The sequence below is a fragment of the Saccostrea cucullata genome, unplaced genomic scaffold, assembly GCF_032062105.1.
Source record: "Saccostrea cucullata isolate Sc308-1 unplaced genomic scaffold, CSIRO_AGI_Scuc_v1 ctg578, whole genome shotgun sequence".
NCBI lineage: Eukaryota > Metazoa > Mollusca > Bivalvia > Ostreida > Ostreidae > Saccostrea > Saccostrea cuccullata.
In genome coordinates this window covers 400,797-424,926 of record NW_026932815.1, presented here as the reverse complement: position 1 = coordinate 424,926, position 24,130 = coordinate 400,797, and the positions used below count along the sequence as shown (strand labels likewise).

The window sequence follows — 24,130 nt, the reverse complement described above, 5'->3', positions numbered from 1 at the left end:
AAGTTTATCGAAAAAACATCACAAGATTTTGCATATACATCACAAGATTTTGAACATATACATCACAAGGTTTTACGTATACAACGCAAGATTTTGAACAAACATCACACGGCTTTACATAAATGTCACAGGATTTTGCATATACATCACACGATTTTGAACATACACCACACGATTTTGAACATACAGCACACGTCGCGGGTTCGAGACTGTGGGACGTGGAGACCGGTCCTTCGGATGAGACAGCATAAACCGAGGCCCCGTGACGCAGTAGGTGCTGGCACGAAAAAGATCCCTCACTGCTCAAAGGCCCTGAGTGCCGAGCATAGGACAAAATTTGTAGCCCTCCACCGGCAAGTGGTGGCGCCTCCATATGAGTGAAAAATTCCCGAGAGGGACGTTAAACAACATACAATCAATCAATCAATCAATCATTTGTATACTTAAGATATGGTGATCTTTTCATAATCTGTTTTCTTCTATGGTTATTTCAAGTCTCTAAAGGTGTCATTACAACATCGAATTAAAACGGAACTGTTCTCTGGTGCGCCGTAACGTTATAAAACGTCGCCATTTTTCGTGTGTTGTGTTTACCACTTTCCCATTTCGAATGCTGGAGAAACTGCCAAAAATTAACCAAATGCCTTACAATTTTTACAAAGACTTCAAAATTGATTGTGGAATTGAAATTATATAATATTAATCCAAATCTTGTGTAATTAAAACTTTTATTTAAATTCAAACTTGTGTATTATTTAATAAACCCTTAGTTTTTTGTCCGTGCGCCGTAGGACAATACCCTGTGCACATTAAAGCATAACAAGATATCTATTTTTGCCTTTATTTTATCAAAAAATTATCATGCACTTAAATATGATAAATAAACATTTATGAAATTTTCAGCTTATTACTTTTGGAGAAAAACGCTTTATCCACGATTTTACGGGACAACCCTCGTACATCACAAGAATATTGAACATACATCACAAGATTTTGAGTATACATAACAATTGCACATACATTACAAGTTTATCAAAAAACATCACAAGATTTTGCATATAATTCACAAGGTTTTACGTATACAACGCAAGATTTTGAACAAACATCACACGACTTAACATAAATGTCACAGGATTTTGCATATACATCACACGATTTTGAACATAATCACACGATTTTGAACATACAACACAAGATTTAAGAAATAAAGTCCTTGTTGTCGTGAATGTTGCAGAATAATCTCAGAGGTCGAGAAACATTTCGTTACCGAGGAGGTTATCCCGCATCATTAATGTTACCGGAAGTGAAGGTCTCTGTCTTGCGAGGTCTCGGTGATAATGGACAGCGTTCAGCTAGTGACTTGCCTTTGATCCGAAGATAATTCATTATTTATTTTGTTTGTAAAAGGATATATCATATCTAATTACTTAGTGAAAAATTAAACAAAACATCTTTTTTTTTCTTCAGTGTATTTATACGTCACTCATATACATGCAAGTTTGACATTTGACCTTTCAGTAGTATTTCAATAGAGAAAGAATGGGTGGACTTAACGCCCTATTTTGGATCTCCTCTACCAAGCTGTAAATGAAGTGAATCCAAAATATATTACTAGCAATGGAAGGAGTGACGTATACTTGGTTATACATGTATTAGGTGTATTATTTGTGCAAAAACAATGCCATGTTGTCATGTATCAAAATTGAAACAACGATACGAGTATTGTCTTCCGGAATTCGACATGTACCCGGAGTGGTTTTTATGTCACACAATCAATAAATTTTAAGAGGCGGGGGTATCGACCGGCGTCATTGTTGACATCTCTCTCTATCCCTCTCTCTCTCCAGAAGTTCGAATACGTGTTAAGCATATTACAGCGATGCCATTATTTTAAAAATGTGATGACACGCAAAATTAAAACAATATTTATTCTAATAAATTCTGAAAACGGTTACAAAACACGCTCAAGGACATAATTTAGATCGAGGTCAGGTTAAAGAATACGATGTAACTGTTTTCACGAGTACACTCGCAGGTGGACATCACGTGATGAATTGTAATATTAAACAGGTCAATCGAAGACATAACAATGGGAGCTTCTTTTGAACATGTTTTTTGTTAAATTAAGTGTGAGCACACGTTTGTCGGCTCTTCTCCTTTTAATATAACATTATTTTGTTCAATATACAACTACAGTTTTTTAAAGGTACTTGGACACAGATTTGAAGTTAATTTTTTCTATGATATTACGACTTATATATTTAATAAAACTTGACACAAAAATTAATTAAAAATCTTATTTCATTTAAAAGTTATTAATATTTCAAATATTTTGGCGGGTTTGATTGACACATCCTTGTATTTCACGAGTTTTAATTTTACTCTTCATACTTAGGAAAAGTGACAATCTTGTTGTGTATTAATGAGAAATATTAATACTATAATACAGAAAATTCAGAGTAAACATGTTCGAAAGCAAAACAAACACACAATATATTCTAAGTCCGTGCAGTTGTGGTGAGCAGACTTTGACGATTGAACGCACCCGGTGAATTGTAAACATCAACAATAACAGATCTCGTGCTTTGTTTACAAAAACTGTGTACATAACACGTGTGTGATCGATTTGCACACAACACGTAGCTCGGAATGACGATAATTGTGAAGGAGTTTTGCTTTCTAACATTTTTACTCTGAATAAAATTATTTTTCTGAATTAAAGTTTTAATATTTCTCATTAATACACAACAAGATTGCCACTTTTCCGAAGGATTAAGAATAAAGTTAAAATTTGTGAAAGTGCAAGGATGTGTCAATCAAACCCGCCAAAAAATTTGAAGTTTTAATAACTTTCAAATGAAATAAGATTTTTAATTAATTTTTGTGTGAAATGCTATTAGAATATATAATTCGTGATATTATACAGAGAATATTAACTTCAAATCTGTGTCCAAGTACCTTAAAGAACAGCCGACAAACATGTGTTGATTAAGTGTTCAGACGATGAAAAACGCGTGACCCTGATTATCTATTGATATTCAAAATTCACATTCGTACCATGAATACAAGGTTAAGATATCGGGGGTTTATATGATGGAAAAAAATAAACATTTTGTGAAACTTAAATTTTCGGCATTTTTTCTGGCCAGTTGGTTAAGTCCACCCATTCTTTACATGCCACAGGTATCATGGAAAAATTAACCAGATTCATTTTTGTAGTGTTTATCATAAGGAAAACAATTGGAAATGGAAATATTAAACTATATAAGTCGTTATATAATACAGAAATTATCAACTTCAAATTTGTGTCCATGCACCTTTACTTTCTATTATGGAAAGAATCCATACGCACTGTGGTTCAGCATATTATCGAATAGGTATAAATTTTATAAGGATTTTTAAAACTGCCATTAACATGTAGAAAAATTGAAATCGCCAAATTTTTAGCAACATCAAAATGTTCGATTTTTCTACAATGTATACATATGTTATTCATGTTTCTCACGATAAATTAAAAAGCCTAGGCTTTTTTATATAACACACAACTGTTTCTTCAATAAAAATGGAAACCGGAATTTTCTTATATTATGATTGGTCATCTGATCCTACAAAGTACATTGATGTTGATATTACAAGGATTCTGGAGTTCCCAACTGACAACATTAATACAGACTACTAGTCTTCAGATCAGGTCTTCTAGCAAACTGTTGAACTTTTGAGGGGAACTAGTTGTGCTCCTTTATTAACCGAGCGCATTTCTATCTCTATGAAGCAAAACTTTTTAAATCGTCAACTTTCCCTCTTTATGAAGTTATCCAGTTCATTTTCGTATGTGTTAACATCTCAAAACTTATGCCATACTCAAGAGTATGCTCCAAGTACGCTTTTTTTTCAAAACAATCGACAGATCTTTTGACAGATAAATTAGATAAATTGATGTCACAGGAAATTCAACAATCACGTTTTTAGGCGGCATTTCGTAAATTCTATTGTTGAGGTAATGACTTCGTTGGCATAATTTTATTTGGGCTGAATTGTTTCATGCGAATTGTTAGGCCTTGTTAGGTTTTTATTTGTTAATTTGACTACGGAAAGTTCGTTTACATGTTCAATACATAGGTCCATCTCTTCTCATTCAAAAGTTACGAGGAAAGTTAAAGTTTTTGTGAGACGGACGGACATAAGTAGACTGACAGACGGACAGACGTATGAGATTGAATGTCCCCTCGCGTTCGCGGAAGCGGAGGCAATAATACACAATGGCTTTATAGGGAAGTTTTTTTTAAATATACTTGTATTTATTTACCCAGAAGAAGCTTTTAAAAATACGGACATTTTTTAAAAAATGGTTTTCATCCTCTCTTCACCTGTGTAAGGATGTGCAGGGGTGGAAAACCCCTCTTTGAATTTACAAAAAAAGTAAATGGGTTGCATGCAACCCTCTCTTTAACTTTGCTAAAAAGGGTAAGGGGGGTTCAGGAAGATAAAAGAGTCCTGATTTTTTCCCGGATACGTTTACTTTTGTCTATTTTTTACCTCATACTTTTCGTGAAACAATGTTTCTTTTCTATCAGTGAACATCATAAACTTCAAATTTTGAATGATCATTTCGAAAATTATCATTATTTTCGTCAAACTAGAAAAAAATGATACCTGGTTTTTATTCAATATTGTGTCTTTCCATGTCCAAGAAGTTTTAAAAAATGTACAAATTAGCTGTATAGTTAAAAATTTAAAAAAGGTATACACATATTTATTTCAAAACATTTATCAAAATCATATAACTTCTGAACACATTCTTTCTGAAAATTAACGATTTTATAATAAAATACGGGACATTTCTAGACCAAACTCAAATCACGAGGGTGGTCTGGTTTTCATTTTAAATTAAGATTTTACATTACCATCGAATTTTAAAGCGGAAATAATATAATTAAAGTGAAACCTTTTCTTCTTTTCCAAATAATTATAGTTTTTTGAAAGTTCGTAAAAAAATCTATTATATCTATAGGAAAAGTCATTCAAAGATGTCTTTTGAAAAATCAGGTAGGCGATAGAACAAATTTCGTTCGCGGTTGCCTTCCCCACTAAGACTCCTTTGTTTGTTGAACACATTCAACAAATTGTTAATTAAAATATAGAAAATTTCATACCAAGCATATCAAGTTTTTTGTCTATTGTTCACTGCAAGGGAAAAGGTGGGGGGGGGGGGTGCGCAGACTTCACAATGCTATTCATATAAATAGTAAAATACAGATCTGTGTCTGTAATACATTTCTTCTTCAGTTTTATTTTTACAAATGAATACAATTGTACTTGTGTTCCGGTTTTCCAATAGTAGAATAACTATCGGGGTAGTGGAGTTTTATGAACAGACTTACTTTTACATTTGACAGCTGACTTTTACATTTTAGTGATTGGAGTTGTCTATGTTAAAATTGTAAAAGTCAGTCTCTTCATCAGGTTGGGAACACATCCCCTTTAGCGAGATCATCTCGCTAAAGCGCGATTATCCCTCTGTAGCGGGAGAAAATACATCTCGGAAAACCGAGATTTGTACACTGATTCAAACTGTAATCGTGTTAAAGCTGACATGAATTCTTAAAAACGCAACATTTTCATCTATGTACGACTTGTTTTATACCAACTATAGCCGTATTCCGCCATATTTCTTTCAGATACCTTGTCTCATTGTAACGATATATACCCGAATGCGCTCGTTACAGTTGAATGATTTTTTGGTTTGGGTATCGACTTGTGCACATCTCCGATGGTAAAGCATATGAGAACACATGAGGAAATCAAGACATTTCTAAACCACAATAAGCATAATAATCATATTTCTGAATAATTATTGATTTGAATCAAATGTAATTCAAAAAAGAAAGAAAATGCAAGTTTGAAAGAAAGTTTTAGTTGCACGAGTACGCATTTTTACACTGCGCCAATATATGCAGAATAAACATGAAATAAAAAAGCACTAAAACGCGTAAACACACTTTGAAATTACTATCATTTGAATAGAACAAAACAACCAGTGTCTTTGATTTGCAGGTTTTATGCAGACTTTGATGCATATCGAGAAAACGCGTCGAACGCTGTAATTGTACTCATACCTGGTAATAAGAACTCTGCATCGGTTCGAAGATGTGCACAAGTCAAGTGATATACACCCTGAATTCCATTTATTGAAAAATGCAACACAAAAAAGAAATAAACTCCATAAAAACTCAAAAAAGTAAACACACTGTGACTACTCCGTTCAGCCTAGCACATCAAAACACTTAGTCCGTGCTGATCAGATTTTGGTCAGGGAAAATATCACAAGTGGAAAAGAGAATTTATTTGGTATTTGCGCAGCTAAAAGGGGGGGGGGGGCTAAAGTATAATTATAACGACTTTATAAGGTACAACTGAAAATTGTCTATCTAGTTCTAATAAACATTCTATATATAGTCTGCAAAATTCATTTGTCAATTACAACTGATTATTTTAGTACTAATCTCAAATCTAAACCAAGTAATTTGATATACGGTAATTATTTAGTTCAAGACTTAAAAGCATTTAACCAGAATACAAAATTTTACGTGTACATTTGTTCGTTCTTTAACACACACGCGAAAAAAACATCCCTTGTTTAGATTGACATTAAGGCATTTGTATTTTTAAGGGGGGGGGGGCAGAAATAATTAACATGACCGTTACCTAAATAGTCTTGGAAGACAGACATCTCTGCCAAATCCATTTTTCGAGATTTTTTATTGCCTCACTCCGACCACATTTAGTATGTGCATTTTTGCGGAATGTGGCTGTTTTATGATTATTACAGAAAGTCTTTCGAGATTTCAGTATCCCTGTCTGAAAGTCTAGCTTTTTTTTCAAATAAAAATAATTTCTGTTGCAATATTTGGGAGATGTTTTTAAAAAGTAGGATAGGGATACTTGAAACCTGGTTGAATACAGATAATTTATAATCACTATTTTATTCATTGAACTCTCTTTCTTCTCCTGTAACCATCCGTAAGCGCAATAAGAGATATAAAATCATATGCATTTTGTGCTGTACCATTTATTAGATCGTGGGACAGATCAAGAATTTTTTTCAGGCGGGGATGTCGAAACTTGAAATAATTGAAATTGAAATTGAAATAATAATTTTCCTTTTGACAAGAAAAATAAACCTAAACGCCGAAATTGAAAGGGAAATAAACGTCAAATCTACATCAAAGGAATGGGAACATTGGGAACTTTCTCAAATACCTTCTAGCTCAGGTAAGGAATCTGGACAAAAATAATTAAGACAAGAGGTATAAAAAAGCTAATTTTTGGAAGAATGTGGGACTCTCATCGGCAGTTTGCTATCCCTTCCTATATGCTTCGACTATTTACATTTTATGTCAAGAAATATAACGCACATTCAATTCCAGGGGCGGATTCAGCCATTTTTAGAAAGGGGGGATTCCAGGTCGGTGCCCTCAGCACTCAGGCGCAGATCCAAAATTTTTCAGGGGGGGGGGTCCACCTTAGTTCCAAAAAAAATCTAACCCAGAAATTTGTTGACAAGCAAAAAAAAAAAAAACTAAAATAAAAACAGACTCGTAAACTCGCCCAAACTTCAATAACCTATTTCGTGGGAGGGGGGAGTCGATGACTTCTAATTAGAATTAGAGTTAGAGTATTTATTCAATCAATTTCGGCCCACAGTGATGCATATAGTACAATGTACAAAATCATTACAGTTATACATACAAAAACAGAATTGTATAAATAAGCTTCGAATCTTAGACTTTCATCCAATTTAACATAAATTCGCATTTACCAGGGAGTCTGCGTTTTCCGAGGGGGGTCCAACGTAAACTTTTTTCCTTCCTTTAGTATATAAATCTAATAACCTTGCAAATCCCGGGGGATGGGGGTGGTCCTGACCCCGCACTAGATCCGCGCATGGCACTCATGCCTAAAATCACACCACAGCCACTTCAATTTGTATTGACGGGGGACCTCCAAATTCAGTTGACAAGCAAAAAAAAAAACAAACAAACAAACAAGCAAACAAACACAAAAACACTTTTAAAAAAACCCTATGTATCACACTCTAATATCCATTTTTTTGGTAGAGGATAGAGGGGGGCTTCCTGTAACTTTTTTGTTCGGTATATTACTTTTAAAAATGCTTGAATCTGCGCATTTTCCGCCAACAGAAAATGTGGATGGAGCTTCCAAATCAAAATATTATTTAAAACTGCAGCAAAAGATTATCATTAGAAAAGCCCCCTCCATTTGCATACTACGGGAACATTTGAAACCTTTATCTTCACTGAAACGAAATATTTCATGTATATTTCATGTATACTTCTAAAAGTTAGTTACTTCTGAGGTTGGTCCAAAAATGGTATAGCCAAAGTTCGCTGGAATCTACCTTGCATTTTACTGGTGGGTGATCGGAGCCCTTAGCCAGGGTTACCAAGACAAGATAAAAGAACTTGGAGATGAGTTTCAATACATACTAAAGTGCAGCTCGTTACTTTCAGAAAGAATGCTATGCTTAACAGAAAAAAGCATAAAATTTCAGAATGTAATTAATTCTTAACACATTATGAGTAACAATAGATACTGTTTTCTGTGAAAATTGTGCTCGTTTATAAAGAAAAAAAAAATAAAATATGCCCCCAGCCTAAATTCCCATACTTCACATGTATAGCAACGTACAATTTTTTGTTTAGTTTCTTATTCACGCATGCTTTATAGATCTACTGTTATGTATAAAATCACCTATATATTTTGTGATCTCTGTATACTGTTGTAAAATGGTGAAGAGATTCAAATAAATGACTGAAAAATGATTGAAGGTACAAAGAGGAAAGCAAATCCATGAAAATCTACAGATCTAGCGAACAGAAAGGACAAAGGAGATTTTTTTTTAATTCTTCAAATTATGTCTATCTTTTATATTGCAGAAAAAAACATTCTCTCTCTTTCTCTCTGTGTATGTATGTACAAAAATAAAGGGGGTCCAATCCCCGGAACCCCACCCCACCTCTGATCCGCCAATGAATTCTATTTCGATCATTCATGTACCACAGCATCAAACTCGTTTATTGTGCATAAAATTATAAAATAAGTTTAATTTAAGTTATATTAGGCCTATATTTAAAAAAAATAAAGCCAATACACAGTATTTATAATGAAAATGTTTGATCGTAATAAAATCCGCTCTTTTTCAGAGAGCGTATGCAATTTTTATTAACCCCCCCCGCCCCAACCCTTTCACGAGAGAATCTAGTCAAAGGATGCATGTTTCGTAATGTTGCTCGCTATGAAATAAATTTAATGTAGTTAAGCCATGTTTATAAATCTTGTTTACATTTACATATACAGACAAGAGTAATATTTGGTTGATTGAAAAAAATTATTTGCATTTTTTCAATCAACCAAATACCAGTAAGCTTTCCACCTTTGAAATTTCCCCTGAATAAATAGACTGATCGTCGTGGACCACGAGCGTCCAAGTGCTATGTGGTGAAAATTTTTTACTGTTCAGTTAGCAATGGATTACATGACTTCTGAGATGCATATTTCAATAAAAGTAAAATAGGATATTTCTTTAGACATGTGCACATCCCTGTAACAAGCAGTATTCAGGTAAATATCTTTATCACTGCGTTCGATGCATATTCTCGACCTGCATGCGTGCATATCCAAACGGTTTTTGCTGTTTTTCGTGTTATTTTTTTCTAAATTGCAGCAAATGCATTCAAAAATTATTTACTTCTCAGTTTTGTTATAGTTTTTGTTGGATTTTAACTTTTAAAACATGTTTTTGGTCAGTTTATGGATTTATGACAACTTTGCTATCGGAGATGTGTACATGTCGACAGCCAGGCTAGAAAATCACTCAAGTGAAACAATTCTACAAGGCTATATATAGCAGGTACAGGTGGCCAAAAATCTTCGATTAAATATGGCGGAATCGAAGAAATATGGCGGACAAGGGCGTACAGGAATGTAGTAAGTCGTACAAAGATGAAAACTGATGCCTTTTTAAGAGTTCATGTCAGCTTTAACTTCTGAAAAAGGAAAATGCGGGAGTATGTTTACCCATTCGATAAATATTTATTGTCTCATCTCAATAAATTTGCCTCTACTGCTGCAAATATTGCCTCTACTGCTGCAAATCATGGAAATTAGAATAAGTTTATGAACAATAACGTAGCCTTCCTACGGAGGACCACAGGTGATAATAATCAGAAACTTACTTCGGTTATATGGTTATTGTAATTGCATGTTTACCTTATTTTTTTTTTAATACGCCTGCTTAAAAAGCGGGAGTATATACAGCATGATATAGTGATGGGGTGTCCGTCACTTTGGACTTTCCATAGGGCATGACGATCTCGACACGAAGTCTGTTTGGTGACCGTAAAATTCTCAAATCGCCTGATTGACTGATATAAAGCCCCACCTTCTTACTGCAAGAAGAGCATTCATTGGTTCTTTGCTACACTCGTCAGAGTTTCCAGGATCTTCTAACAGATACATGTATATTAATTTTTTCTGTATATTTTACCCGTGAAAATAATACGTCCAGTGTCAGTTTTAAATTCTCATCCCACGTAAATTAATCAACCCTAAATATTATTTTGTCCTAGATATTATTGCACTGTCTCAAACTTTGCAAGTTATATTGGAAACGTGATATTTTAGACGGCTAGAGATAGTACATGTAGATGGATGGATAGGTGGGGGGGGGGGGGGGGGGAGGTACTAGAAACAAATACAGTAGGTAGGTTGTGCGACTAGATTTCTTTAAATGTACCATATACCAAGACTCCTATCAGGCATGGTGAAAGCTATCGACATAACCATTTTTAAATCTTTACCATTTTAATTGAAAGTCTTATCGGTGATTAATTAAGACTCGATCTTCTAATAAGAAAGCTATTAAAGATGACAATAGCCTCTCTTATTAACTCAATAAAACAATTTCAAGGTATAATAGAATGTAAAATTCGAAGTATTCCATGCAATGTTCGTTGATATTCTTTCAAAATAAAGAATGTCTTTACCAGTATTCATCTGCCGCCAAAATACGTCTGAAATTTCGCCGACTCGGCATTTATCAATAACAATCAACACTTTAAGCTTTTTTTTTATTCATTTGATTTTTGGGGGTAGGTTTTTCAGAGCCCCCTTTTTTTAAATATAAAAATGCCACCTGGTTTGTAGGCTTTCATGTAGTATGTTTTTGAAAGTTTCTGATTCCCTATTAAAATTTACACATATTAAATTATGCAGGATCCCAACATATGTTTCCAACGCAATTAAAGTGTCCTCAAACGAAGAACTGTTCATTGCCACCGGTAAAAACATTAAGAATTTATGTCTTTAAAATACGAATACCTAGGGAATACTGCTATAAATTATAATTAACAATACGTAAGTAGCAGCAATTTCAACAATGCAATTTGGCATTACGGTTTCTCTAATTTCGTATAGTTATTAAATTTAATTCAAGGTAACATGTTTACACTTTCAACAGGCACGTTTCTGTGTTTATGAAAAGATGGGGGTAAGTGGCAACTGAAAAAAAGTTCGAAGCTAACCCTCCCCCCCCCCACCCCCTCTACCTGCACGAAAGAGGATTTTCAGGTTTGGACAATGGTAAAATTCTCCTCTTTTTTGTCAAGTTTTTTTTCAGGTTGAATTTTTTCTCTTTGAATTAGCCCCCCCCCCTTTCCAATTTGCTTCCGACGCCGTTGAATCATGCTTTTCCTGAATTTACAAGTTTACCATGCATCAACATTTGTACTAAGTCAATATCGGTTAGACTCGATATAAACCTTTTTTCATTAATTTGTCTTCAATATTCCATTAAATTAATGGTTTACCCATATTATATACACATCTCAGTTTATACTTATAGTTTTTTAATCATGACTTTTCCACAAACGTTTCAACCCTGTTGCGCTTCCGTACTTCTTCGCGTCAACCAAAGATCAAATATTTAAGCAAATATCGTGGGTTTCTAAAGAACATTTTTTTTAACTTTTGTACAAGAATGGAAAGCTAAAACCCTAACGAATATAATTTGGATATCTATACATATTTTATACGCTTCAAAAACATATCTGACTGTAAATCTTGAAACCTTCGCTAAAAAGGCACGATTTACACGAGGATTTCAGCATCTTATTCTCACATGCAGCAGTGATTGTCTTAAATTTCTGGCCAATATTATCAGTTTTTTGTATTGAATTCACGCTTCAATGCAGCTTTCTCCCGGATTTTCAATACGCACGAGATTTTTGATTATTTTATAACGAAAACAACAAAATTCCCGTCTATGGTAATGTTTTTTCTTCCGCTAAAGAGGGATAATCGCGCTTTAGCGAGATGATCTCGCTAAAGGGGATGTGTTCCCAACCTGTTCATAAAACTCCATTAACAGATTTATTGATCTCACATAGTCAACATATAAACAGCTATAGGTTCTGAAATACATACAAACATAAAATCAACATACATGCACATTACAACACAAAACACGCATCAAAGGGAAATAACTCAATTTCAAAATTGAACACAAATAATAGTCAATAGCTTGAACTGAAATAAATATGAATTTCGATAGAATAGTAAAACTGAATCAATTTAGCTTTTTCCAATTATAAGTTAAAATCAATATTATATCAAATCAAACAAATAAATCATTATTTCTCGAATGCATCAGTGCAGAACAATTTGTTCACACAGAAAACACAATCAAACACCACAAACAAATTCAACACACAAAACATTGATCTTACCAGATATATGGTATCAAAACCAGTTCTTTATATTTATGTATATATATACAGCTATGGCTATGGAACTCCCTAAAAACCAATTGTAATATTATATATTGATTTTATCAAAATGTAAAATATTAAATAAATTCTATTTTTCATATTCATCACACAATCAACATTCTCACAGGTTAATAAAGATTAATAAATATGTCTTACTTTTCTGTCAATGTCAGTATAGTCCAAAAACTTCTATCAACACATGCAATGTACAAAACAGGTATATAGGAATGAAAATCAAATACCCCAATATCACTATACCCTCTAAGACTTTTTACCTTTGACACTAAAATCAACCAACCAGGAATGAAAACCAACGAACCATGAACAACATACTACACTACCTATGGAAACCCATGAATGACTTAAATTAATAGATAACTTAGAATATGGAAACCTATTTATGTAATAATTCAAAATTAAATTCATAAAAATTTATTTTATTTAAACAATACCAATAAAATAAATATAAATCCATACTATCACACCTCCCCCTTGTTCGAAAATTGACTTCCACGTCATTTAACAAGTAAGAGTACAAAATGAAAATAACAAGAAAATAACAACATCAGTGCTGTTGAACAAACAACACAATTTTATTTACAAACCAATACCGGAAATCATCAATCATACCATATTCTGCTGTTCGGCAAAATTATACTGGATCTAAATCATGTGAATAATGCAAATGAATCATGAAATGATTCCATTCATATCAATTATATAAAAGTAGAATCTGCAAACAATCATAAAAGATTTAGATTAATTTGCAACGTTATCCTGCACCATGCAGATCAAAGTACAGTTAAATCTCATAAGTTCATCTGTCAATATGCAACAATTCAAGATCAGTTCAAGAATTTAAAACATGTTTCACCACAAAATCTGTTGTGTCCTTAGAAATTGTGGCATTCTGTGTAGATTTGATAAAAGTAAGGATTAAATCAGCTTTATCCTGCCAGGCATGTTGCTTTGTCGTGCTCGACTTTGTTATAAACTCACCTGACGTCAACCATTTTGGTTTCTGCTTTAACCTTGATGACCTTCTAGGCTGTGATGACAAGTCATTTGTCGCATCATCCAAAGCAGTAGCTCCATTATCATCATCATCCGTATCATCATCTTGTTCATCTTCATTCTCAGTTTCTCCTGAAATTTCAGATGACTCTTCATCAGAATTCACATCAGAATTCTCTGATTCCTCGGAAGCGCTTCCATGTACCATTGGCTCCTGATGTTCAGTATCTGCAATATTATGTTGAAAATTGCTATCTGAATCATACACCAAAATCTAATGCTCAGTACTAACACTCTGTACGTCATCGTCTTTGTCTAACTGTTCTGAATATTGAGTAATCTTATGCTTAGTTGGAGTTTTTCTATTTCTGGGTAATGGAGTGGGCCTATCAGAAATAAAACCAATTGGATATAGTAAATTTCTGTGTAGGATCCTCTTCTTTCCTTCTCCATTTTCTTTCTTTACGGTATATACTGGAATTCTGGGATTGGGCTGTGTTAGAATGATATAAGGTGTATCTTCCCATTTATCTGCTAACTTATGCTTACCTTCAAAGTGTACCATTCTAACAAATACTTTATCTCCCACTTCCAGCACTGTACCTCTGGCATTTCTGTTGTAATGATCTTTCTGTTTTGCTCTCGACTTCTCTGCTTCTCTAAAATCTAAATCGTATGCTTGCATCAGTCTTTTTCTTAGCTCCTGGATATACTTAGTTTGCGGCTTTCTTGTATCTTCCTTGACGAGACTAAAAATATGTCGATGGGTAAATTTGGCTGCCTACCAAACATAAGAAAGTATGGCAACTGACCAGTCGACTCATGTCTTGTATAATTATAGGAATGAACTAAAGCTGAGACACAAGATTTCCAATTTTTTTGTTTTGGGTCCAAAGTTCCTGACATGTTGATGAGCGTTCTAATAAATCTTTCTGTCATTCCATTCCCCATTGGGTGGTACGGATTTGTTCTTGATTTCTGAGTTCCAATTAACCTGCAAAGTTCCTTAATTAAATTGCTTTCAAAATAAGCCCCCTGGTTTGAATGAATACGTTTTGGAATACCACAATGAGTAATAAACTGATTGAATAAAATTTCCGCCGTCGTTCTGGCTGTCTGATTTCTGGTAGGATAAGCTTGGCATAGCGCGTGAAATGGTCCGTAACTACCAAAATGTTTTGTTGTCCTCCCTTGGATTGCTCAAGTGACAAAAAGTCAATACATATCAGCTCTAAGGGTTGTGTGGTAGTAATACTTACCAATGGTGCTCTGTCAGGTTGTGACTTCCTCTTGATACATCTGTCGCAATTACTTACCCAGTTCTCTATGTCTGTAGATATACCTGGCCAATAAATTTTTTCCTTTATCAGAGATGTTGTTCGTTCTCTACCCGAATGACCCATTTCATCATGAAGTAACTTCAGTACCGTTGGTATTTTCACTGCTGGTAGAATAAGATGTATAAAATTTTGATCTTGCATGTTGACCTTTCTGTACAAAATTCCATCTTCTACACATAGCTTGTCAAACATTCTAAATAATGGACTGTTTGGGAATTGTCCTCTCTTGGGCTTCTCTCCTGATTGAACTCTCTCTATCCATGGTCTAATTCGTTCAACTTTGTGTTGAAGTTTCTTCCAGTCAATATCCTTTGATATATTCATCCGCAGATCAGTCTGAATTAAATCTACTGCCTCTGGTGTACATAAACTTTCTATGTACGCAATGTCCATCTTCTTACATACAGACCTTACAGCTTCTTAGGGCATTGGAATCCTGGATAAAGCCTCAGCATTCTGATTATTGATTCCTGGTCTGTACTTTATGTCAAACTCGTATATTCCTAGAACCGCTAACCATCTGTGTCCTGTTGCATCTAAAGTTGCGGTTGACAACACATAGGTTAAGGGATTATTGTCTGTAAGAACTGTGAAAGAACTCCCATACAAATAGTCGTGAAATTTGTCTACTACAGCCCATTTTAGCAGGATAATTTTGCTCTGATCTCGATATTCCTCGGCTTGCAAATGCTATAACTTTCTTTAAACCGTCATGTTCCTGGTAAAGCACTGCTCCAAGACCTTGGCCACTGGCATCGGTATGTAATTCGAAAGCCTTACTAAAATCCGGGTAACTCAAAACTGGTGCAGCTGATAATTTCTCTTTCAATAAATCAAAAGCTCTGCTGTTTCTCATTCCATTTTCCCCATTCTTTTACAATTTTCTCACCCCATTCCCATTCTTTTACAATTTTCTTTTTCTTCTTTTTGGATGTACTAGGAAATTACTCTGTCAATGGTTTAGAAATTTGGCTAACATTCTGAATAAATCTTCTAAAATATCCTGTAAAGCCTATAAACTTCCTCATCTCCTTAGGATTTGTAGGTGTAGGCCAGTCAACTACCTTTGATATCTTGTCTGGATCCGTCTCTACTACCTCCCTGGAAACAACATGTCCCACATACTTTAATTTTCTTTTGAATAAGGAGCATTTCTTTGGTGACGATTTGGATACGGTCGAAAACTAATTTTAGTCGTTCCAAATGTTGTTGAAATGTAGAGGAAAATACAATGATATCGTCAATGAAAATACAGCAAATTTTTAAATGTAAATCTCCTAAAGTTTCTTGCATCAGGCGTTGATAAGTTGCGAGTGCTCCCGTCAATCCGAAAGGCATTCGATTGAATTTATACAGGCCTAAAGGTCCTACCGTGAAGGTGGTTCTTTCCTTATGTGGCTCAAAAATTTCTACTTGATGGTAACCGGATTTTAAATCTAGGACAGAAAAATATTTGTTCCCCGCTAAACAATCCAGCATTTTCTCTATCCGGGGTAGGGCATATGCATCCTTCTTGGTCTTTTTATTTAGCTGTCTAAAATCAATACATAGCCGTAAGGAGTTGTCTTTCTTCTTTACTAGTACTACATTTGATGACCACGGGGAATGGGATTTTCTTATGATTCCAGATCTTAGCAGCAGCTTCAGATGTTCTCGTACTTCATTTATCATTGCTGGAGGAATTCGTCTGTATCTCTGCTTAAAGTTCTTATCGTCCTCTAACTCAATCTTGTGATACACATTCCTTGCTTGCCCAACATCTGTATCACTTCTCGAAAATATATCCCTTTAGCTCTCAATCAGCTTTTTGACTTTTCCTCGTCCATTGTAATTAGGTTCAAAACATCTTGTTCCAAGTCTCCTGTTTTAGTCACTGGTGGCTCGAGATTTGTTTCTGTGACAGGCTGTATTTCACAAAGAATTTCCTTTGGTTGTAACATAATTGTTCTGGTAGTAATGTTACTCATATAGACATCTATTGGATCTAACACAACATTCCTGTATTCAATCAAGGATGGTTCTATGTCTATATCGTTATCTATTCATGATTTGATGGTAGGTTGTAACATCGCTAACGTCTGTTTGTAGGGTAAGGCTTTATCTATATATGCTCTAACAATTACCCTCGAGTTTGGCTGTATGCGAATGGTGTTCTTTTCCGCACTTCTTACTTACCCAGTCTAAAATTGTTTCTTCTAAGTTTTTTTCCCTAAGTAGAATGGAACGGAACGATAAATACCATGGTGTTGTTAATTTGGATTAATCTAAGTATCTGTCTCCATGTTTCCTTTGAAAAGATTCCATCAAAGTATTCAGGATATTGGTTCCCAACAAAACAGGTACTTTGAGGTTCTGTAAATCTACTGCAATACAACCCTCATATGGCAGATGTTTGCCGTCGGCGCACTCGATAATAATTAAGGCTCCTATGTCCTCAATAGGTACATGCTGAAAATGATCCAAGTAGAACTTTTTTTTATTGTTGATATTGTAGAACCTGTATCTACGAGTGCGTGTGTTTCTATACCGTTAACAAGAATAGTAGCTTCTGTTGGTTCTCCACATAAACCAGGTGGTAATTTCCTTGATCTTATTGCTGATGGTTTAGGGTCGGTTTTAGGAATCGAGTCTATGGACGACCTCTCCTCATAGACTTGCTGAAGTTTAAAGTTAGTGGCTTTCCACTAATATCTCTGTTGGCTCTACATCCTCGCTCTATATGACCCTCTCTGCCACATCTCCTACACACAACTTCCGCAAATTGTTGATTTTGTTGAGAACTAAATGTACTGGCTGTGCTGCTTGGGCCACGCTGATCTTGTTGTTTTAATCTATATTCACCTTCTGATCTCCTAGGATAACTCCAATGCCTTTCTCTAATATAGCCTCTGAACTGACTCTACCTCTGCTTTGTAGCTCTAGGTTATTAAGCCGATGGGGAATTTGCTTCAGCAGTCCTTGAACTTCATCTTTTTCCTGCACAACAGCTTGCTTAGCGTGAGCTGTCCTACTCCCAACATCAATCTTATTTTCTTTCTCCAGCTTCCTTAATGCAACTCGCAAATTCATCAAATCCTCTAAATCTCTCCTTCTCATAACGGCAAATGGCTTTAAACTCAGGTTTTAATCCCTTGTACAGCATATCATGGAGCATTTCATCAGCCATTGCGGAATTAACAGCACCAATTTTAATTGACTTCTGCATAATATTCTCAAGTCTACAGCTCCAACTAGAAACATCCTCATCTTTAGCTTGTTTAGTTCCATAGAATTCTCCTAGGATAGTTTCTCGTGCCTGTATATCTCCATACACACTTGTAAGCTTTACTAAAATTTTGTTCAAATTAGCATCTGGTCCTAAGTTCATAATAACCCTTCCTGCTTCTCCTCGTAATGAATATCGGACTGCATGGGCAATATCCTCGTCTGAGTGAGTTTTGTCCCGATTCGTAACACTGCACAATTATTCGTATCGGTAGAAGCCAAATGTGTCGTAAAACAGCACGATGGGGGTATATCAATGTAAACAAGTTTCACACATTCTTTTGTTTACAAAGAATCAAAATAATCAACTGGAGTTTAAATCAGAGACATCAATAAATATAATTATAATGTATCTGGTAAAAAGACCGCAGATTCTGACTTGAAATGTAAACATATGTATGTCTTACGTTTAAATCCTGCTGTATCATATACGAAGGTATAAAAGAAAGAAGAAAATTAAAATTAACAGCCAATATTAAATGTAAATAAAGAGTTTGATAGGGTGCTTGTTTGCCCGGAACGTTTTATACGACCGGAACCAATCTTACGCGGGGCCGGAACGTTTATTATGGCCCGCAACCAATATTATAGGTATTTAGCGTTCCGGTCAGAACGCCAATTTCCCGGAACGTTTATTATGCAACACCGGTCAACAGGGAATTGATTCCTGTCCAGTGACCCTTGTCATTCTCTACTGAAAGAGTACACGGTGGGTGGCCGGTCGGCAGGGGATGCTTACTCATCCATGGCACCTGATCCCACCTCTGATTTTCGGAGGTCCGTGTTTGCTCTGCTACTGTTTTGTATTTTTATGGACTTCTGATTTTAAATTTGTATTGTTTTATGGACTTCTGATTTTGAATACTGTTCATTATCTCCATTTGTATCATTGTTACTACTGCAAATTTTGTCCTTTACTCGGCATCATAGGGCAATTGAGCTTTGAGGGATCTTTTTCTTGCCAACAATTAGTGCGACACGGGACCTCTGTTTATAAAAGGTCTCATCCGAAGGACCGATATCCACGTCCCACAGTGTAATCAACTCCTTATTTTGACCTCCTGACCTTTGTGCCACGCGGGCGACCATTATGTTTGATAAAAAAAATTATAAACATAGTATACACTTATCCACTGGCTGTGAGTGGGATAGCTCTTTTATCAAACCCGTGACAGGAACTATTCCCCGAGGGCTTGCCCGAGGGGAATAGTTTCTGTCAATGGTTTGATAAAAGAGCTATCCCACTCACAGCCAGTGGATAAGCGTTTTATTATACTGATGTACCTTGTTTTGTAGTAATATTTTAATTGAAAAAAAGCAAAATGTCAATTTCAAGTAACATTTAATTAAAATTTTAAAAAACAAGAAATTTTTAACAGTTAAATCAAATGACGTTAACATCATAAAATTTACTAGGTATAATTAACTCAACATTATTCATGACACAGTAACATTGATCAACACTTTTTATTCTGCACTTGATTTTAGAAGGGGAGTTTACTGTTTATTTGTGTAAATGTTAATGTTGACAGTAGAATTGTGTATGTTGACCCCACATTCAGTGTTTTTTGCAGAGGAAGCTGATGGAGCGCTTTGTACACTTTTAACATTGTGTAGTTCGAAGTTTTCTAATCCTGCAAAAAATGTGTCGACATCAAAATCATCTAAGAAATCAATCTGATTCTCCTGTACACCAGAGTCACTGCAAGCTGCTGCATTAGAATTTCCATAGGAATTTTTAGAACTTTCACAAAGTATTTTCGAAATTTCAAATTGTTTCTGGTCACTCAACCTCGTAGAGTAAGACATAATACTAGATATATTTTTGTGACCAGATATTCCAACTATATGTCTTGCCTCCATTCCCTGCCTGTCAAGATTTGTTATGCACGTGGCTCGAATACAGTGATTGGTATATATTGTAGATAGTTCAGCACTCTTACTAATATTGGACATCATCGCCGCAAGCGTATTTTTTCCAAGGGGAATGTTGTCGAACCAAACCGACTGCGTTTCTGATACGGATGATTTAGGGCGCTGCCATAGATTTGGGTTATCAGGATTCAACTTCACAATATACTTCATGAAACTATTCACAGGGCAACGGGGATTTCCTGTTAAAAAATAAACATATTTAAATTTGCATGTATAAATATTTAAATAATTTTTTTCTTTGATTATCAAAAAGATACAAATTGACAAGTGCACAAACCTGGCATTTCATACATCCGGGCTTGATTTGTTTGGGCTTGATTGTTTGACTTTGCTCTGTTCTCACTGAAAAATCTGTTTTTTGAAAGCTTCTCAAGTTCTCCTGACCACGATTACAAAAATAGTAAACTATCTCGAAGAATGTTCTGTTTAACAGCCCCATAGCTGTATTCAGAGAAAATGCTTCGCTTTCATAAAGTTTGTTTAGATCTTCTGTTGAGATGGTTTGTTTATGTTTTACCTCGGGTGCCTTCACCAACATAGCTTTAAAAACTTCGTTGCATGATTTAAACTCATCTGAATTAATGATATCCACTGATGTTTTCTTTTCTTGGCATTTCATACATCCGGGCTTGATTTGTTTGGTCTCCCTATGTTTGACTTTGCACACACATATCTTTTCCCCTCTGGATCTGTTCTCACTGAAAAATCTGTTTTTTGAAAGCTTCTCAAGTTCTCCTGACCACGATTACAAAAATAGTAAACTATCTCGAAGAATGTTCTGTTTAACAGCCCCATAGCTGTATTCAGAGAAAATGCTTCGCTTTCATAAAGTTTGTTTAGATCTTCTATTGAGATGGTTTGTTTATGTTTTACCTCGGGTGCTCCCTCGCGCTTGATCTTCACCAACATAGCTTTAAAAACTTCGTTGCATGATTTAAACTCATCTGAATTAATGATATCCACTGATGTTTTCTTTAAAAAATGTTTTTGGAGTCCAAACCTCATTGTTATTAATGATTTCTTGGCATAGTAACTTCCGTCGGGTTTTCTCAGTTCAGCGTAAAATTTCTTCAGTTTTTCGGACATCTCCACAATCGACAATTTTTCCATATCCTCGAGGCTTAATTCATATTTTTCAATAACGTAGTCTTGTAAGAGCTTCAGGGCGGTTTTCACCACCTTTTGGGTGTTCTTACTATCCCTAGATTGTAATAGTGCGTCAATATCGGCATCGTCATAGGCCTCGTATCTACTCCCAGACGACATTTTGGGAACTCTCTACAGTTGGAACTCTTCAGTGTTGGAGGAATCGCCGACCAATCAAATTACAGGAAATGAAAATTGGCGCTAAAATTTGCACGAAAATTTTCCGAGGGGTGGGTAGCAAAAACTATACCCCGGGGGTATAGCTTTCTAGGCGGGGAAGTTTTCAGACTATTAAAGATAGTTATTTTACCTTCTGAACTTTAAATAGGAAACATTTTAACAGAAGTATAATAATAAAAAATATTCTTTGATAAGTTGGAATTGGAATGTTGTTCACTTTAGAAAAGCCCATTAAATCAACTCATATACATTATATATGAGATTGAACTCTCCTCTGTTTACAGAGTAACTCTAACGAAAACTCTCTACTTTTTAGCATTACTTTGGCCAGTCCTTGTAAAACAACTATTAGGAAAGTTGAGCCATATCAGAACAGGGAATGCAATCGTTGGTTTTTGGGATGGTGGTAAGTGAGATAAGATTTGGTATACATGAAGATAATTTTTAGTGTCATACACACTTTAAATACACATATTCATTTCATATTAGAAGACGTTATAAAGGGTTGATTTTTAAAAATAGAATTTAATCACAGTATTTTTGTGTATAAACGATGCATTCATCTAAAAGAATTAACTACCGTATAAGTAGAAATTTTAGCCAGGATTTAATTTTGGCATTATTAGCGAGGCTGGTAAGATCGCTAAAATTTAATATCGCTATAAATGAATTGCGTTATTTGTACTACCTTCTTAGGTGAGCATTTTAAAATCGCTAAAATTACTTCTCGCTTAAAATAAAATACCAGTTTTTAAGGAGAAATCACTAAATTTGCGTCTCGCTAAAATTTCTACTTATACGGTATTTTTCTTTAAAATATTTTTAAGAGATGATATTTATTTGAAAATACCGCATCTGATAATGGATAAATAACTTTATGATTATAAAAAATATTATGGAGAGATAAAAGTATCTCAATTTTAACAGTTCAAAAATACTATTGCAAATGTTTTAATCAAATATTATAAGTAACTATTAAAAAACTTACAAATGAAAACAAAAAACAAAACTGAATTAATATTAGAAACATAATTCATATTTGTTCAAATTTGACCCAATTGTCAAAGTAATGGTACTCATGATTAAACTCTGCTTAGAAAATTCTTCAAATTTTCTTCTTGCAGTTGTTACTAGACCAATTTTTGCCGATAAAGCTTTATTTTGAAACTGTAGAAAAGTATATAAAAGGCAGAGATAACATTTTATCCGTACTGTATTGACTAAGACCTATCTCCTGCAGTACCCGGTATGCGTGGGTGTGGCGATACAGGGAGACCTACACACAAACCTGTTGTCAGGGATACGGCGGAAGTAACTGTCAACGTAAGTAATGTAACAAATTGATTTTTATCTTGAAATATGAAATTTTCATCGTAATTTAAGTCTAATTGCTAAATGTGTGTGTGTGTGTGAGGGTGAGTGCGTGAGGGTGTGTGTGTGTGTGTGTGTGTGTGTGTTTGAGGGTGAGTGTGTGAGTGTGTGTGTGAGGGAGGGTGTGTGTGTGTGTGTGTGAGGGTGCGAGTGTGTGTGTTTATTTATTTATTACGACTTAATATAGCATATATATATAGTAAATATGTGAAATAAGGAATTTCATGTATTTCCTAAAACATTCAGTAAATACATGTATTTACTGGCTGTTTTAGGAAATACATGTAATTTCTGAATAGCTAGGAAATTCGTGTATTTACTGAAAATTTTAGCCAATTTTACACGTTTTTACTGAACAAAGCAGAATGAATAATATATGCATATCCTTTAAAACATTCAGTAAACATACAAATATTAAAATTCTTTTTTTTAAAATCAGCATTTGATAAGAATTATTTCTACAAAGCTGACGTTATGCATTAATTTTGAATTCCTTTATTGTACTTCTTATGTAAAATGAAGTTTCTAATATTCATATTTCAAAAATATTTCTAAAGAAGCTATGAATTTAGATCATTTAGCACCAGAATAATGTATTTGAAATAGTTTTTAAATAATCTTTATTATAACATTAATAAAAAATGTACGAATTGTAAATGGTGATTATAAGGGGTACTTCTGTTTATTCGAGTCTCACATCTTTAAATTTATGGTAAAATAGATATGTTTTGCAATTTTCAGTTAATTCAAACTCAATTTGTTTTTTTTATTTTGAACTATTAAAATTATTAGGGTGGAAATTTCCTCAAAGTTAAATTTTAATTTTAATTCCTGACTTTAATTTCGTTACATTTATGTGTATATTACAAGGGGAGGGGGTGGGGTGGGGGTGGGGGTGGTTTGTTGCATTTTTGAGGAGACAGCATAAAAATTGTTTTATTTGTAAATAAGATGCTTCAGGGTTTTAAATTTACTGTCAAAAACTGTAACATTGTATGAATATCTAATAAAATAAGAAATGTCAGTAAGCGA

The 24,130-nt window shown here is 34.5% G+C and overlaps 1 protein-coding gene across 10 annotated transcripts in view; it reads left to right on the top strand.

Annotated features, from left to right (window-relative positions):
* The window catches only part of LOC134236235 (uncharacterized), a 136,607-nt gene that overhangs the window by 7,116 nt on the left and 105,361 nt on the right, over positions 1-24,130 (top strand). For 9 of the 10 annotated variants that reach the window (XM_062718405.1, XM_062718403.1, XM_062718410.1 and 6 more), the window contains exons 2-3: positions 22,044-22,133; positions 22,968-23,050. In XM_062718405.1, the coding sequence (XP_062574389.1) occupies positions 22,044-22,133; positions 22,968-23,050 (173 nt within the window). The remainder of the gene's footprint in view (positions 1-22,043; positions 22,134-22,967; positions 23,051-24,130) is intronic. The other variant, XM_062718402.1, reaches the window with a different exon arrangement.